Below are 17,644 nucleotides of genomic sequence, written 5' to 3'. Positions count from 1 at the left end.
ATTGACATAACCTGAAAGGCCGCTCAGCAAGGAAGAAGCCACTGCTCCAAAACCGCCATAAAAAAGCCAGACTACGGTTTGCAACTGCACATGGGGTCAAAGATCGTACTTTTTGGAGAAATGTCCTCTGGTCTGATGAAACAATTGTAGAACTGTTTGGCCATAATGACCATCGTTACGTTTGGAGGAAAAAGGGGGAGGCTTGCAAGCCAAAGAGCATCATCCCAGCCGTGCAGCATGGGGGTGGCAGCATCATGTTGTGGGGGTGCTTTGCTGCAGGAGGGACTGGTGCACTTCACAAAATACATAGCATCATGAGGAAGGGAAATTATGTGGATATATTGAAGCAACATCTCAAGACATCAATCAGGAAGTTAAAGCTGGGTCGCAAATGGGTCTTCCAAATGGACAATGATCCCCAAGCATACTTCCAAAGTTGTGGCAAAATGGCTTAAGGACAACAAAGTCAAGGTATTGGAGTGGCCATTACAAAGCCCTGACCTCAATCCTATAGAAGATTTGTGGACAGAACTGAACAAATGTGTGTGAGCAAGGAGGCCTACAAACCTGACTCCGTTACACCAGCTCTGTCAGCAGGAATGGGCCAAAATTCACCCAACTTATTGTGGGAAGCTTGTGGATGGCTACAAACGTTTGACCCAAGTTAAACAATTTAAAGGCAATGCTACCAAATACTAATTGAGTGTATGTAAACTTCTGACCCACTGGGAATGTGATGAAAGAAATAAAAGCTTAAATAAATCATTCTCTCTACTATTATTCTGACAATTCACATTCTTAAAATAAAGTGGTGATCCTAACTGACTTGAGACAGGGACTTTTACTAGGATTAAATGTCAGGAATTGTGAAAACTGAGTTTAAATGTATTTGGCTTAGGTGTATGTAGACTTCCGACTTCAACTGTATTAATATGGGCTATTTTCAGCCCTTTCCTGGGTAGCTTATCAGAGATAAACATAATACTGAAAAGAGCAGACAAAGCAAAATAAAAAAATATACATTCAGCAGTCCATTAATAAATTGGTGTGTGTGTGTGCGCTGCGGGGTTGAGGCTACGAACACATAGGCATGGCTCTCTCATATCACCCTGTCACAGGCCTCCCCAGTCAACACCACCTTGTAACATTGCCTGCTGCAGTTGTTGGAGACATGTCCAGTTTGCAGCCGAACATGCAGCATAGAGAAGACCAGCAAGGGGACCCTCATCAGCATCATACAGACATGTCCTCGCTGTGAGAATTCCTACAAATATAACGGTCAGCCGCATGTTGGAACGAATCTACGCTGCTATGATCATCAATGAGGCTCTGGCAAAGACCTCACCTCCAGCCTCACCTCTTGCCTGCTCTCCAACGGTCGTCGATGGGGAGAACAGATTTAGGTAGGCTTTATCTGACCGTTCAAACTTTGACATAGTACCTGTTTGTGTGTCAGATATCACCTATCCTAACTGCCATTGGTAATAGAACAGTGATTGTGTGTGTTCATAGAAACATGTACGTAGCCAGTACATGGAGACTTGCAAGATGATGGGATGGAGTCGACTGACAGACGGGCTTGATACTAATGTCTCTGAATGGAGAGGGACCTGACTCTCGGCATTAAAATTTTGCTCGACAACTTTTACCTGTATTGTCTTTTTTATTATTGAATTGAATGGTATCAGTCAATATGGGGAGGGAGAAACCCTGTGTATTCTGCACTAGGATCAGGGAACTCCTGCTGTATACGGGACACCACACAGGAAGGTATGACCACTCTGACATGTTTGCCTAGGTAGCCCCATTACCACCAGACAAAATGGACACAGTATCTGTTTCGGCTGGGATTGACAATGAAAGGTGAAACATGCACATTGTTATATTAGTAGAACACTGCTTCTATGGTATTATGTAAAGGGTTGTTTACTCTACTTGGACCTGTTACTACATTTGAAATGTATCAAAACACTTGGTTTAGAATATCTACCTAAATTCATCAATCGCCTTCTTATCACATTACTCTGTAGGTTATTGACCTATTCAAAGCTTCCTCCAGCATCTCACCATACATCTGCCTGTAGTTATTGAACTCAACCTGCAGGAGGTTTATTTGTTGTGATTGAGTGGGAGGAAACAGCTGCGGGCAAGGTTCTGACAGATGGGTGTGTCTGGGTGGTGGCAAGGACACACCCAAGAAACATATCAAACCACACCCCCAAGCCAACTCACATTTGGCTTCTTTTCATGGCCGCCAGCATTTCTTGAGGAGCAAGCCAAAAAAACGAGGCCAAATCAGCAGGTGCATTTCCCTTTTAAAGGCACCTTGAATTGAGGTGTTCGTTCTACAAACTGTGGCCTGCCAATCAACTGAATCTTTTGTTTTTGGTTTGAGATTAAATAATTGTGGAGTGAGCACACTCATTTTTTCACACTCATATTTCAAGTGCCGGATTTTCCTTCAGCAAAGTCACTCAAGGTGCATTAGTCGGACAAGAAGAGAGAAATTGGATGGTTGGATGACTGGCATTCATACACCTGAGTGAGGATGTGAAAACACAAACTCAGGAAAGTCACCTTCAACAAACCACAATGAAGTCATTTTCCATCCAGAATCACAAACTCTTTCTCTGCCTCAGTCTCTTAACCCCTGTGTCACCCCCCCAACACACACACACACCACCACCCTTCTACACTACTCTTCTCTCACACTGCAACCACAGGCAGACAAGTGGAACTATACTGGAGACAGATACAGAATTTATGAGCAGAATACCTTCAAACTCAGCTCAGTCTTCTCTCCCCAAAGCTTTCCAGGTCACTGACTTTAACCTTTTCTACCTTTGTTTTTCTTCTTTTGTAGCTTCAACTTTTTTCGCACAAAGACCAGGAGCACTACAGACAGACCATGGACAGAATCATGTCTGTTTGGTTATTAAGTGTAAGCTGACGGCGGTTTAATTAGGTTTCGTGTCGTTACTCTTCGTATCACTTTGACTAATGTGCAAACCTCTCTTTTTCAGGAGAACCACGCAAGTTTGACCCGACATTCAGAGGACCAATCAGCAACAGGTCATTTCCCGCTTTTGCCTTCTTTGCTTTTGCCTTCACAGCTCAACAGTGGGTCTTGTTTCATTTGTGAGAGGCACTGAGTGCTTGTTGCTATGTGTGATCCCGTTTCCAGACGGTGAGTGTTTTCACTATACTGCTGCTAATAGCTAGCAGTGGTGATGAAATGAGAGTGCTGCCAAAGGGCTGTCCCACTGGTGATGTACTGCTCACATTTTAGGGCTTTGGTGATGTACTACACAACTTTTAGTACCACACATCAATGTTAAAGACTCAGTCACCATGGAACTGCCCATATCGACAGTAGTGTTTGATTTGATATAAAACATCATATTTTAATGAATGAAGGGCTATGTCCCTTACCCTTTAAAAGTAGTGCGCTAATAATAAGAACTAATAGGGTGTCATTTGAGACGGAGCCCATGGTCTGCTCTGATCCCTGCTTTGGCTGAACTGAAAATGGAAATTACCTTTATAAGCTATAGCCATTAACTTTCATGCTAATATTGAATGTGAGTTAAGCCTATTCTCATACAGACCCTGTGAAATGTCAGTGTAGACCCAGTGTTTAACTTGCATTTCAGATATTATAAGAGATGATCCTTTGGTGAAATAACTAAATATTAATCCATAGAATTTAATAGATGGATTTGGTGCTTTGGAAACGCACAAATCTCCTCAGACAGAAAGACTATTAACCATGGAGATAAAACGTTCTATTCTAATACCAATCATATTATACATGTCTTTGCCACTACATCACAAACCCAAACATTTGAGATTCCTTTGCCAACCTTCACAGATGATACAGACCCCTCCCTTCCCTACCCATCTCCTAGCATTAAACCTGACAGAAGCCTTTTCTCTCCCGTCTGACAGTGTCACAGCTAAAAGCCTGTCAGAGAAAATAGGGAGGAAAAAAAGGGAGGAAATCGATGGCTATTAGAGACTCAGGTGACTGACTGACTGCAATCAGTTTGGCTGCAGTGCCAACCAGCTGGAACAGGGACCAGGTCAACCGGCTAGAGCCCCACTAGCCCAGACAGAGAGGGGTGGCAAGGAGTGGAGCGGAGTGGCGTGTTTAAATAAGCAACGAGGACACTTCAAGTCCTTTATTAGACGTCACTGACAAAACCTATCCAGGGGAAAAGAGAGGGAAAATGAAAGTGTCTGGGCGGTTGATTGTTATGGTGGGACAGTGCTGGAGGATTGGTGTTGTGGAGATGGTAGTCATCTTTGTGGTTTTATTTTGAGTATTTGTCAATGGAAATGTATTAGGACTAATTGTATGATTTGAAGAGCGGTGTGGGTGCACAGACCTCAGATCTGCCATCAACCCATCTCCAACTGTTTATTCATCAGCTTATATTCACAAGGCTCAATTGACGATAAATAACACCTTAGCTAGCAGATGAGGGAAAGTATATTTCACTTCTTAATTGGGTAAGAGTACATTATTACAGTTATTCCGATGGAGAATGTGAAAAATAAATTCATTGATCCTTTACTGAAGGCTTCCCTTAAAGTCAGAGTAGGGAGCTGCAGAGATGTAATTATAGATCCCCTGTGTGTGTGTGTGTGTGTGTGTGTGTGTGTGTGTGTGTGTGTGTGTGTGTGAAGCTCTTGTGGCAAAAATTACACAGCAGTTAATGATTAAATTACCAGGCTTTTTATAGCTACACAATAAGTGTTGTTCTATTTGATTCTTTTAGGATTTCTCTGTATCAGTGTTTTCACCGCAGCAGCAATTTCAGGGCTCAGTGGATATCTTCTTAAAGATATGTTTCAGCTACCCAGCAAGACAGAGATCCTCCCCAGATGATTAAGACTATGTTGAAAAGTTTTCAAAAGCTGTGTATGTGTATTGCTAAACCTTTTGCTGTGTTAGAATATAGTTAGTTTTTTCATCTTTAAAACAGTGAGAGTCCCACCTGTATAATGAGAGCTACCTATGAGAGTCTTACACACTCATACCTCAAGATACCAGCTTGGGTCGCTTGCTATTTCATAAGTAAGTGCTGGTTAATGACTGTCTCATGTCCTTATGATATCCGTGTTCAAACTTACAAGTGCAGTGTGTTGCAAAGTTGTTATAAAACCAATGAGTGGACATGATGAAGTGAAGGGTTTGTAGCCAGCTAGCGACCCTCTATTTGTCAAGTTCTGCCCCCCACCCCACCCCCCCCCCCCCCCCCCCCCCACCCCATCCCACCCCACCCCACCCTCGACTCTAAGAACACTCTCGGTTCCTGTCAAGGATGAGACATATGGAACCCACCCACCACACACACCTCCACCCATTTACTAGTTCTGCTGCTGACCATATATTTTCTCTGGCTCGCCACACAGAAGAGGAATAGTTTTTGTTCCTCCAGTCTGTTTATCCAATCATTTACAGTAGCTCAAAGATGCTGAAAACTTTGACTAGGCCTATTTGGGGACACTTTTGTCTGGTTGTTCTTTTTGAGCTCATAAATATAGATTTGCTTTGTTATGTGCAGTTATAATTTCAAGCCCATATTTCACTCAGGGTGCCAACTGCCATCTTCTCATTACCGTTCACAGCCATTGTTAGAATCATTAATCAAGTTCCTATTCAGAGACATAAAGCAGTCCTGCAGGAATGGATCAGTGGTTTTAATTCAAAACCAGAGACATTAATTCAGTCTCTTCAATGTCTATTTTGAGTGAGAGATGTGGAGTCGTTTAATGATGGGATTTTAAAGATGGCCGCAGATTAAACCAGTCGACTATTAAATCTCTAGCCTGGTCTCAGATCTGTTTGTGTTACCTTTCCGACTTCTTGTCACTGATTGCCGCAAGTTGGCAAAAGAGCACAAACAGATCAGGGACCAGGATATTGAATCCCAGGTCACATCAATTCTCATACTCTGACTGTTGCTCTCCTTCCTAAATTCTCCTGTGAAATTTGAATTTATGACAGCGATTAAGCGAACAGCACAGGCCCCCCCACACACATGACTGGTTCAGAGGCAGTGATATATAAAACAACATTTTGTGTACCGATAACTCCTGAAAGGCAACACATAAATGCAGAACGGCGTTGAGAGGTGACTGTCTTGGTGATTTATCTCAATAAGTTGTCCATCACCCTTCACACTGAGATGGTCGCTTCTTATCATAGAGCTCACAGGCAGATGTTTATTATTGTTAATTCTTCTAGTGCAGGCTTCTCCTTCACCCAAATCCAGATAGCTGATGCTCTGAAAGAGCTGCAAAATCTGGATCCCTAAAAATCAGCTGGGCTAGACAATCTGGGCCCTCTTTCTAAAATTATCCGCCGAAATTGTTGCAACCCCTATTACTAGCCTGTTCAACCTCTCTTTTGTATCGTCTAAGATCCCCAAAGATTGGAAAGCTGCCGCGGTCATCCCCCTCTTCAAAGGGGGTGACACTCTAGACCCAAACTGCTACAGACCTATATCTATCCTGCCCTGCCTTTCTAAAGTTTTCAAAAGCCAAGTTAATAAACAGATCACCGACCATTTCGATTCCAACCTTACCTTCTCCACTATGCAATCTGGTTTCCGAGCTGGTCATGGGTGCACCTCAGCCACGCTCAAGGTCCTAAACGATATCATAACCACCATCGATAAAAGACAGTACTGTGCAGCCGTCTTCATCGACCTGGCCAAGGCTTTCGACTCTGTCAATCACCGCATTCTTATCGGCAGTCTCAATAGCCTTGGTTTCTCAAATGACTGCCTCGCCTGGTTCACCAACTACTTCTCAGATAGAGTTCAGTGTGTCAAATCGGAGGGCCTGTTGTCCGGACCTCTGGCAGTCTCTATGGGGGTGCCACAGGATTCAATTCTCGGGCTGACTCTTCTCTGTATATATCAATGATGTCGCTCTTGCTGCGGGTGATTCTTTGATCCACCTCTACGCAGACGACACCATCCTGTATACATCTGGCCCTTCTTTGGATACTGTGCTAACAAACCTCCAAACGAGCTTCAATGCCATACAACACTCCTTCTGTGGCCTCCAACTGCTCTTAAATACTAGTAAAACTAAATGCATGCTCTTCAACCGATCGCTGCCCGCACCCGCCTGCCAGACTAACATCACTACTCTGGACGGTTCTGACTTAGAATATGTGGACAACTACAAATACCTGGGATGTCTGGTTAGACTGTAAACTCTCCTTCCAGACTCACATTAAGCATCGCCAATCCAAAATTAAATCTAGAATCAACTTATTATTTTGCAACAAAGCCTCCTTCACTCATGCTGCCAAACATACCCTCGTAAAACTGACCATCCTACTGATCCTCGACTTCGGCGATGTCATTTACAAAATAGCCTCCAACACTCTACTAATTGTCAACACTCTACTAATTGTATGTAGTCTATCACAGTGCCATCCGTTTTGTCACCAAAGCTCCATATACACCCACCACTGCGACCTGTACGTCCTCATTGGCTGGCCCTCGCTACATATTTGTCGCCAAACTAACTGGCTCCAGGTCATCTATAAGTCTTTGCTAGATAAAGCCCCGCCTTATCTCAGCTCACTGGTCACCATAGCAACATCCACCCGTAACACACGCTCCAGCAGGTATATTTCACTGGTCATCCCCAAAGCCAACACTTCCTTTGGCCGGCTTTCCTTCCAGTTCTCTGCTGCCAATGACTGGAACAAATTGCAAAAATCACTAAAGCTGGAGACTTATATCTCCCTCTCTAACTTTAAGCATCAGCTGTCAGAGCAGCTTACCGATCACTGTATCTGTACACAGCCCATCTGTAAATAGCACACCCAACTACCTCATCCCCATATTGTTATCTATTTTTTTTCTCTTTTGCACCCCAGTATCTCTACTTGCACATCATCATCTGCACATCTATCACGCCAGTGTTAATGCCAAATTGTAATTATTTTGCCACTATGGCCTATTTATTGCCTTACCTCCCTAATCTTACTACATTTGCACACACTGTACATATATTTTTATATTGTGCTATTGACTGAACATTTGTTTATCCCATGTGTAACTCTGTGTTGTTGTTTTTGTCGCACTGCTTTGCTTTATCTTGGCCAGGTCGCAGGTTTATTTTATCTTTTAAAATTATTTTTATTGGACATAAAATATTGTCAAATTATTAGGAAATAAGCTAAATGTGATTTTAATTTAGGAAATCTGTAACCAAGTATTCCCAGGTATAAATAGAGAGGCATATGTGATCGTATCCCAATTTTTAGAACACCTACTCATTCAAGGTTATTTTTTATTTTTTTTACTATTTTCAACATTGTAGAGTAATAGAGAAGACATCAAAACTATGAAATAACACATATGGAATCATGTAGTAACCAAAAAGTGTTAAACAAATCAAAATATATTTTAGATTTGAGATTCTTCAAATAGCCACCCTTTGCCTTGATGACAGCTTTGCACACTCTTGGCATTCTCTTAACCAGCTTCACCTGGAATGCTTTTCCAACAGTCTTGAAGGAGTTCCCACATACTGTTTGCTGAGCACTTGTTGGCTGCTTTTACTTCACTCTGCGGTCCGACTCATCCCAAACCATCTCAATTTGGTTGAGTTCGGGGGATTGTGGAGGCCAGGTCATCTGATACAGCACTCCATCACTCTCCTTCTTGGTCAAATAGCCCTTACACAGCCTGGAGGTGTGTTGGGTCATTGTCCTGTTGAAAAACAGATGATAGTCCTACTAAACGCAAACCAGAGGTGATGGTGTATCTTGCAGTAGCCATGCAGGTTGAGTGTGCCTTGAATTCTAAATAAATCTCAGACAGTGTCACCAGCAAACCACCCCCACACCATGCTTTATGGTGGGAAATACACATGCCCATCCGTTCACTCACACCACGGTTGGAACCAAAAATCTTCAATTTGGACTCATCAGACCAAAGGACAAATTTCCACCTGTATGATGTCCATTGCTCGTGTTTCTTGGCCCAAGCAAGTCTCTTCTTATTATTGGTGTCCTTTAGTAGTGGTTTCTTTGCAGCAATTCAACCATGAAGGCCTGATTCACACAGTCTCCTCTGATCAGTTGATGTTGAGATGTGTCTGTTACTTGAACTCTGTGAAGCATTTATTTGGGCTGCAATTTCGGAGGCTGTTAACCTCTAGGGGCTATGTGGGACGCAAGCGTGCCACCCCTGGTACACCCTATCAACAACAGGTGAAATATCAAGAGCGCCAAATTTGAAAACAATTAAATGTCATAATTCAAATTTCTCAAACATACAACTATCTTACACCCTTTGAAAGATAAACATCTCCTTAATCTAACCACGTTGTCCGATTTCAAAAAGGCTTTACGGCGAAAGCATAAAGTTAGATTATGTTAGGAGAGTACATTGACAATAGCTGTGTGTAATGTTTTGTCAATTCAAAGACAGGCGTCACCAAAAGCAGAAAACCAGCTAAAATTATGCACTAACCTTTGACAATCTCCATCAGATGACACTCCTAGGACATTATGTTAGACAATACATGCATTTGTAGTTCTATCAAGTTCATATTTATATCCAAAAACAGCGTTTTACTATGGCGTTGATGTTCAGGAAATCGTTTCCCTCCAATAACCGCCAGTCAAATCAACACAACAAATTAAATAATTACTATTCGAAAACATTGGTAAAATATTATATTGTCATTCAAAGAATTATAGATTTACATCTCTTGAACGCAACCGGATTGCCAGATTTAAAAATAACCTTACTGGGAAATCACACTTTGCAATAATCTGAGCACTGCGCCCAGAAAAATACGCTTTGCGATACAGACTAACCGCCATGTTGGAGAGATCTAAAATCGAAAATACTATGTAAATAATCCATTACCTTTGATTCTCTTCATCAGATGTCACTTCCAGGAATCCCAGGTCCATAACGAATGTAGTTTTGTTCGAAAAAGCTCATAATTTATGTCCAAAAAGCTCCGTGTTGTTAGCACATGATCTATGCCCGCCGGACTTCACTTCATGAAGGAGGGGGAAAAAAATATTTACGTTTGTTCAAACATGTCAAACGTTGTATAGCATAAATCATTAGTGCCTTTTTTAACCAGAACATGAATAATATTCAAGGCGGACGATTGCATTCTCTTTTAAAACGTATTGGAACGAGAGTACCCAACATGAACTCGCGCGCCAGAGTCTAATCAGCCACCACCGTTCCATGGCTCTTTTTCGGTCAGATCTCACAGTATAAGACTCAAAACACTTTGTAAAGACTGGTGACATCTAGTGGAAGCCATAGGAAGTGCTCAACAATTAATAAGCCCCTGTGTGTTTCAATGGCATAGGCTTAAAGGTAATTCAACACATCAGGTATCCACTTCCTGTCAGAATTTGTCTCAGGGTTTTGACTGCCATATGAGTTCTGTTATACTTACAGACACCATTCAAACAGTTTTAGAAAATTCAGAGTGTTTTCTATCCAAACCTGAACAATAATATGCATATTCTAGCTTCTGAGTTGGTGTAGGAGGCAGTTAAAAATGGGCACATATTTTTTTCAAAATTCTCAATACTGCCCCCTAGCCCTAAGAAGTTTTAACTCTAATGAACTTATCCTCTGCAGCAGAGGTAACTCTGGGTCTTCCATTCCTGTGGCGGTCTTCATGAGAGCCAGTTTCATCATAGCGCTTGATGGTTTTTGCAACAGTACTTGAAGAAACTTTCAAAGTTCTTGAAATGTTCTGTATTTACTGACCTTCGTGTCTTAAAGTAATAATGGACTGTCATTTCTCTTTGCTTGTTTGAGCTGTTCTTACCATAACATGGACTGGGTCTTTTACCAAATAGGGCTATCTTCTGTACCTTGTCACAACACAACTGATTGGTTCAAACGCATTAACCTGGAATGAAATTCCACAAATTTACTTTTAACAAGGCACACCTGTTAATTGAAATGCATTCCGGGTGACTACCTCATGAAGCTGGTTGGTTGAGAAAGCGAAGAGTATGCAAAGCTGCCATCAATGCAAAGGGTGGCTATTTGAAGAATCTCAAATATTAAATATATTTTGATTTGTTTAACACTTTTTTGGTTACTACATGATTCCATATGTGTTATTTCATAGTTTTAATGTCTTCAATTTTATTCCATAATGTAGAAAATAGTAAAAATAAAGAAAACCCCTTGAATGAGTAGGTGTTCTAAAGCTTTTGATCGGTAGTGTATATAGGGACATTATCAATGTGTGCTACTCTGAGTTGATTTTATTGTCCTCAGGGTTTTTAGAATCCTGATTCTGAAAAAGTATTATCTTTCTAACTTTATTTCGCACACACAAACACCCACAAGCCTGCACACAAACATCCACAATCCTGCACACAAACATCCACAAGCCTGCACACAAATACCCACAATCCTGCACACAAACACCCAGAAGCCTGCACACAAACACCCACACGCCTGCACACAAACATCCACAAGACTGCACACAAACACCTGCACACAAACATCCACAAGCCTGCACACAAACATCCACAATCCTGCACACAAACACACACACATTCTCTTTCTCTCTCTCTCTCTCCTCCCTCTCTCCTCCTCCCTCTCTCCCTGCTTGAGTTTAGCTGATGTTATGCTTTCAGCATCACGCATGGTCGTTCCAGAGGACTGGAAAGGACAGAGCAGGAAAACACTAACTACTGTACTATGGGCAGACCCAATATCACTAGGGAGGCAGAACCTTCAACCTGTCATTTAGACCATTCCTTCTACTACTACTGCTTAACTGTATTTAAGAATATGAATACTTAATAGGATTGTGTGTAAATAGTATTTTTGTTGTGTCTTAGTGTCTTTTCAATATATAACGCTTATTTTATTCAGTTATTTGGTTTGTTTAATTTTTATTGACTTATTTTAATTTTAATGTAACGTCTTTGTGTATAACTGTTCTGTACTTTGTCATGTATTTGTGCGTTTTATGAGGATCCCAGGAAGAGTAGCTGTTGCATGTGCAGTAGATAATGGGGATCCTAAACTACTCACACATTCACACGGCTCAACACTGTCTGTGTGTGTGTCTGTGTGTGTCTGTGTGTGTGTGTGTGTGTGTGTGTGTGTGTGTGTGTGTGTGTGTGTGTGTGTGTGTGTGTGTGTGTGCGTGCGTGCGTGCGTGCACCATACATGCATGCATGACTGTTCGTGTGTATGCGTGCGTGCAACCTGCGTGCAGGTGCTTGTGTATTTGTGTACAGTTCTGTGTGTCTCGGCAGGCCTGTTGGATCTGGGAAAAGTGCTGCTCAGCTAAAGACTGAATTATTGAGCACTAGGAAGCGGTGGGGAGCATTGAGCAGTGTGTTTGTGAAAGCCTGCTGTGCAGCTCAACACCAGGTCTCATACTAACACTGTCAACTCAATGACCCAGTGCTGCCAATCACAACCTGATCACTATTCCCTAAACACATCACCTTACAGTCATGGTCTGTTATAACCCACTAACCTGGACTGTTGAGGTTCATTAATTCCAATGAAAGCATACTGCTGGTGAAAGGGACTGAGTGCTCTCATTTTGTATTGCCCGGTCCCTGGGCTGGGTGGAGATTTCACTTAAGGACCAATGGAATGGTCTACAATGTGGAAATTCCACCCAAAACAAAGTCCTTACCTGACAGGTTAGAGAGGAACCGGGCATAACTCTCATTGATAGAGGTCAATCCCAACCAATCAAATTGGAGTAATCAGACATTACCTCAGTGCTCGATAAGTAGTCAGCTGGGAGGCAAGGGAGGGATTTCTACACATTCGATTGATATGTAAGCTGATTAATTTGGTATTTATTCGGATCCCCATTAGCCGCTGCAAAAGCATCAGATAATCTTCACGGGGTCCACATGAAACATGACATAATACATAATACAGTACAGTTCAAATTACAATACAATATATATAAAATTGCTTTGTCTCTTCACAGTCCCCTTTGTGATTAAACATGACACTAGATAGGTCGCTGGATCAATGACTTCCTGGAGGCCACGCTAACAATTATCTCAAATCAAATCAAATCATGGATCGGAACACTTGCGTGCACACTACCCATTGTGGATATGTGACAATATCCAGTCCTCGGTTGGAGAGAAACATGTAAGCACTTGACACACACACACACACACACACACACACACTGGTACACACACTAGTACAGACACCGCAAGAGCCATTCCAATGGCCAAACCCTGGGAAAGAGAGTGTGGGAATGTGATGTGTCCACAGGGATTCATAGCAGCAGATTGTTGAGGTTAATATTTCATTTAAACATTTGGAAAACATCTCATCATCACCATGGTTCCCCTCTGCTGAGGTTTGATCTTAAACAGAATAATGAACGAGGCCTTGATGGGTACTTATCGCTCTCCTCTCGTTTCTCTCTGTCTTTACACTCTAATTTCTCTCTCCTCTCGTTTCTCTCTGTCTTTACACTCTAATTTCTCTCTCCTCTCGTTTCTCTCTGTCTTTACACTCTAATTTCTCTCTCCTCTCGTTTCTCTCTGTCTTTACACTCTAATTTCTCTCTCCTCTCGTTTCTCTCTGTCTTTACACTCTAATTTCTCTCTCCTCTCGTTTCTCTCTGTCTTTACACTCTAATTTCGCTCTCCTCTCGTTTCTCTCTGTCTTTACACTCTAATTTCTCTCTCCTCTCGTTTCTCTCTGTCTTTACACTCTAATTTCTCTCTCCTCTCGTTTCTCTCTGTCTTTACACTCTAATTTCTCTCTCCTCTCGTTTCTCTCTGTCTTTACACTCTAATTTCTCTCTCCTCTCGTTTCTCTCTGTCTTTACACTCTAATTTCTCTCTCCTCTCGTTTCTCTCTGTCTTTACACTCTAATTTCTCTCTCCTCTCGTTTCTCTCTGTCTTTACACTCTAATTTCTCTCTCCTCTCGTTTCTCTCTGTCTTTACACTCTAATTTCTCTCTCCTCTCGTTTCTCTCTGTCTTTACACTCTAATTTCTCTCTCCTCTCGTTTCTCTCTGTCTTTACACTCTAATTTCTCTCTCCTCTCGTTTCTCTCTGTCTTTACACTCTAATTTCTCTCTCCTCTCGTTTCTCTCTGTCTTACACTCTAATTTCTCTCTCCTCTCGTTTCTCTCTGTCTTTACACTCTAATTTCTCTCTCCTCTCGTTTCTCTCTGTCTTTACACTCTAATTTCTCTCTCCTCTCGTTTCTCTCTGTCTTTACACTCTAATTTCTCTCTCCTCTCGTTTCTCTCTGTCTTTACACTCTAATTTCTCTCTCCTCTCGTTTCTCTCTGTCTTTACACTCTAATTTCTCTCTCCTCTCGTTTCTCTCTGTCTTTACACTCTAATTTCTCTCTCCTCTCGTTTCTCTCTGTCTTTACACTCTAATTTCTCTCTCCTCTCGTTTCTCTCTGTCTTTACACTCTAATTTCTCTCTCCTCTCGTTCTCTCTGTCTTTACACTCTAATTTCTCTCTCCTCTCGTTTCTCTCTGTCTTTACACTCTAATTTCTCTCTCCTCTCGTTTCTCTCTGTCTTTACACTCTAATTTCTCTCTCCAATCGTTTCTCTGTCTTTACACTCTAATTTCTCTCTCCTCTCGTTTCTCTCTGTCTTTACACTCTAATTTCTCTCTCCTCTCGTTTCTCTCTGTCTTTACAGTCTAATTTCTCTCTCCTCTCGTTTCTCTCTGTCTTTACACTCTAATTTCTCTCTCCAATCGTTTCTCTCTGTCTTTACACTCTAATTTCTCTCTCCAATCGTTTCTCTCTGTCTTTACACTCTAATTTCTCTCTCCTCTCGTTTCTCTCTGTCTTTACACTCTAATTTCTCTCTCCTCTCGTTTGTCTCTGTCTTTACACTCTAATTTCTCTCTCCAATCATTTCTCTCTGTCTTTACACTCTAATTTCTCTCTCCTCTCGTTTCTCTCTGTCTTTACACTCTAATTTCTCTCTCCTCTCGTTTCTCTCTGTCTTTACACTCTAATTTCTCTCTCCTCTCGTTTCTCTCTGTCTTTACACTCTAATTTCTCTCTCCAATCATTTCTCTCTGTCTTTACACTCTAATTTCTCTCTCCTCTCGTTTCTCTCTGTCTTTACACTCTAATTTCTCTCTCCAATCGTTTCTCTCTGTCTTTACACTGTAATTTCTCTCTCCTCTCGTTTCTCTGTCTTTACACTCTAATTTCTCTCTCCAATCGTTTCTCTCTGTCTTTACACTGTAATTTCTCTCTCCTCTCGTTTCTCTCTGTCTTTACACTCTAATTTCTCTCTCCAATCGTTTCTCTCTGTCTTTACACTCTAATTTCTCTCTCCTCTCGTTTCTCTCTGTCTTTACACTCTAATTTCTCTCTCCTCTCGTTTCTCTCTGTCTTTACACTCTAATTTCTCTCTCCTCTCGTTTCTCTCTGTCTTTACACTCTAATTTCTCTCTCCTCTCGTTTCTCTCTGTCTTTACACTCTAATTTCTCTCTCCTCTCGTTTCTCTCTGTCTTTACAGTCTAATTTCTCTCTCCAATCGTTTCTCTCTGTCTTTACACTCTAATTTCTCTCTCCAATCGTTTCTCTCTCTGTGGGTATGTTGAATATTGAAAGCCTTGTCAAGGATATTTACCTTTTCACCCCTTCTCTCTCTCTCTCTCTCTCTCTCTCTCTCTCTCTCTCTTTACAGAAGCTGTACAGACGTGTTTTGCTGTGTGATCTTCATCATCGTCATCCTTGGATACATAGCACTGGGGACTGTGGGTGAGTGGATACAAAACCATAACCACTATTACCAGGAAAGTGTAAGGATGTCTATACAACTTTTCATTACATATAGGTCTACATGTATTGGACAAAACCCAATCTCTCACATTCCCACGAGTCTAGGAAGTATGCCAATGTGAGACTAGCATTGGACAGAAAATCGGACCTCTCGGAAATGAAAATGGATGGCCCTGCCTTCAGCACAATATATTTGACCTAAACCCTCCCTTAACACTTGAAAAAAACAAAAACAAGTGACCCTCCCCTATACCCAAAATAATAATTAAAACATAAAGTGGATACAGAGAACATGCCTACCATTTACCCTCACTTCTTGGACAGACAATTACCTTAGATATGCCGTTTTAGAAACTGTTCTTCAGTTTCTAAAACTGCATATCTAAGGTAATTGTCTGTAAGCATTACATGGCAATGCAGGAATGTTGTGGGTTCGCAGACCACCGTGGACAAGAGTAGGGGTGGACAGATCTCCTTTATAGTAAAAGCTTTGCAGGAATTTATCATATTGTTTGTAGGTCCAAGAAAAAACTGCCTTTTGTAAATATTTTATGCAATTGTATGTCATTTTATATGTTAGCAGAATCTTTTTAATACCACACAAATTACCAAAATTACAGGCTAAGAATAGACAGAGAAATAGGCCTAGATAGGCCTACCTTATTATATTTCTGTAATACCAAATCAGTGTGTCTTGTTTGCAACAAAACTGTCCCTGTTTGCAAATATTTAAATTTGAGATGTCACTAGGAATCTGAGCATGGTACTTTTAAAAGTTAGGCCTTCCTTTCCACCCCAGACAGAGTAAGTCTACCTTTCCACCCCAGACAGAGTAAGTCTACCTTTCCACCCCAGACAGAGTAAGTCTACCTTTCCACCCCAGACAGAGTAAGTCTACCTTTCCACCCCAGACAGAGTAAGTCTACCTTTCCACCCCAGACAGAGTTGGTCTACCTTTCCACCCCAGACAGAGTAAGTCTACCTTTCCACCCCAGACAGAGTAAGTCTACCTTTCCACCCCAGACAGAGTAAGCCTACCTTTCCACCCCAGACAGAGTAAGCCTACCTTTCCACCCCAGACAGAGTAAGCCTACCTTTCCACCCCAGACAGAGTAAGTCTACCTTTCCACCCCAGACAGAGTAAGCCTACCTTTCCACCCCAGACAGAGTAAGCCTACCTTTCCACCCCAGACAGAGTAAGCCTACCTTTCCACCCCAGACAGAGTAAGCCTACCTTTCCACCCCAGACAGAGTAAGTCTACCTTTCCACCCCAGACAGAGTACGTCTACCTTTCCACCCCAGACAGAGTAAGTCTACCTTTCCACCCCAGACAGAGTAAGTCTACCTTTCCACCCCAGACAGAGTTGGTCTACCTTTCCACCCCAGACAGAGTAAGCCTACCTTTCCACCCCAGACAGAGTAAGCCTACCGAGGCAGAAAAACATAAGCTTTAACTGCTGGCTACTCTTCTTCCTTTGCTTAACCCAACTAGAGAAGATCACAAGTGTTTTCCCAAAAGCTGTCTGGGTTTAAACATCTTCTATTGTACAGAAAGTGAATAGTTTAATCAATGGATAGTGACATAATTAGATTACTTCCCAAGCAAAGTAAATGTTTTGTCTCCTCGGCTTTAGAAGGTTGTAGCTCAGCCTTTGAATGTCAAAGAAACGAAACAATGATATCGCCATATGCATCAGAGTCACGTCTTTCCTTGGTATTTTACAGCTTGTTTGTAGCATAAAGTATCGCGGACCAAATCGCTGTTATTGATCTCTTTATATAATCGGATCCGTTTTATTTTCTTTAAAATCTTAAGCTAACACGTGGTAGGCCTGTGC

General features: G+C 41.8%; 1 protein-coding gene across 1 annotated transcript in view; it reads left to right on the top strand.

Moving 5' to 3' along the window:
* LOC115156822 (choline transporter-like protein 5-A) overlaps positions 1-17,644 on the top strand; it is a 97,462-nt gene that overhangs the window by 54,068 nt on the left and 25,750 nt on the right. Inside the window, exons 2-3 of the mRNA XM_029704532.1 lie at positions 3,024-3,072; positions 15,711-15,784. Coding sequence (XP_029560392.1) covers positions 3,024-3,072; positions 15,711-15,784 — 123 coding nt within the window. The remainder of the gene's footprint in view (positions 1-3,023; positions 3,073-15,710; positions 15,785-17,644) is intronic.

This window comes from Salmo trutta, chromosome 21 (genome assembly GCF_901001165.1).
Source record: "Salmo trutta chromosome 21, fSalTru1.1, whole genome shotgun sequence".
Taxonomy (NCBI): Eukaryota; Metazoa; Chordata; class Actinopteri; order Salmoniformes; family Salmonidae; genus Salmo; species Salmo trutta.
The sequence above is the reverse complement of the archived record's forward strand: the minus strand, read 5'-3'. Positions and strand labels throughout refer to the sequence as shown.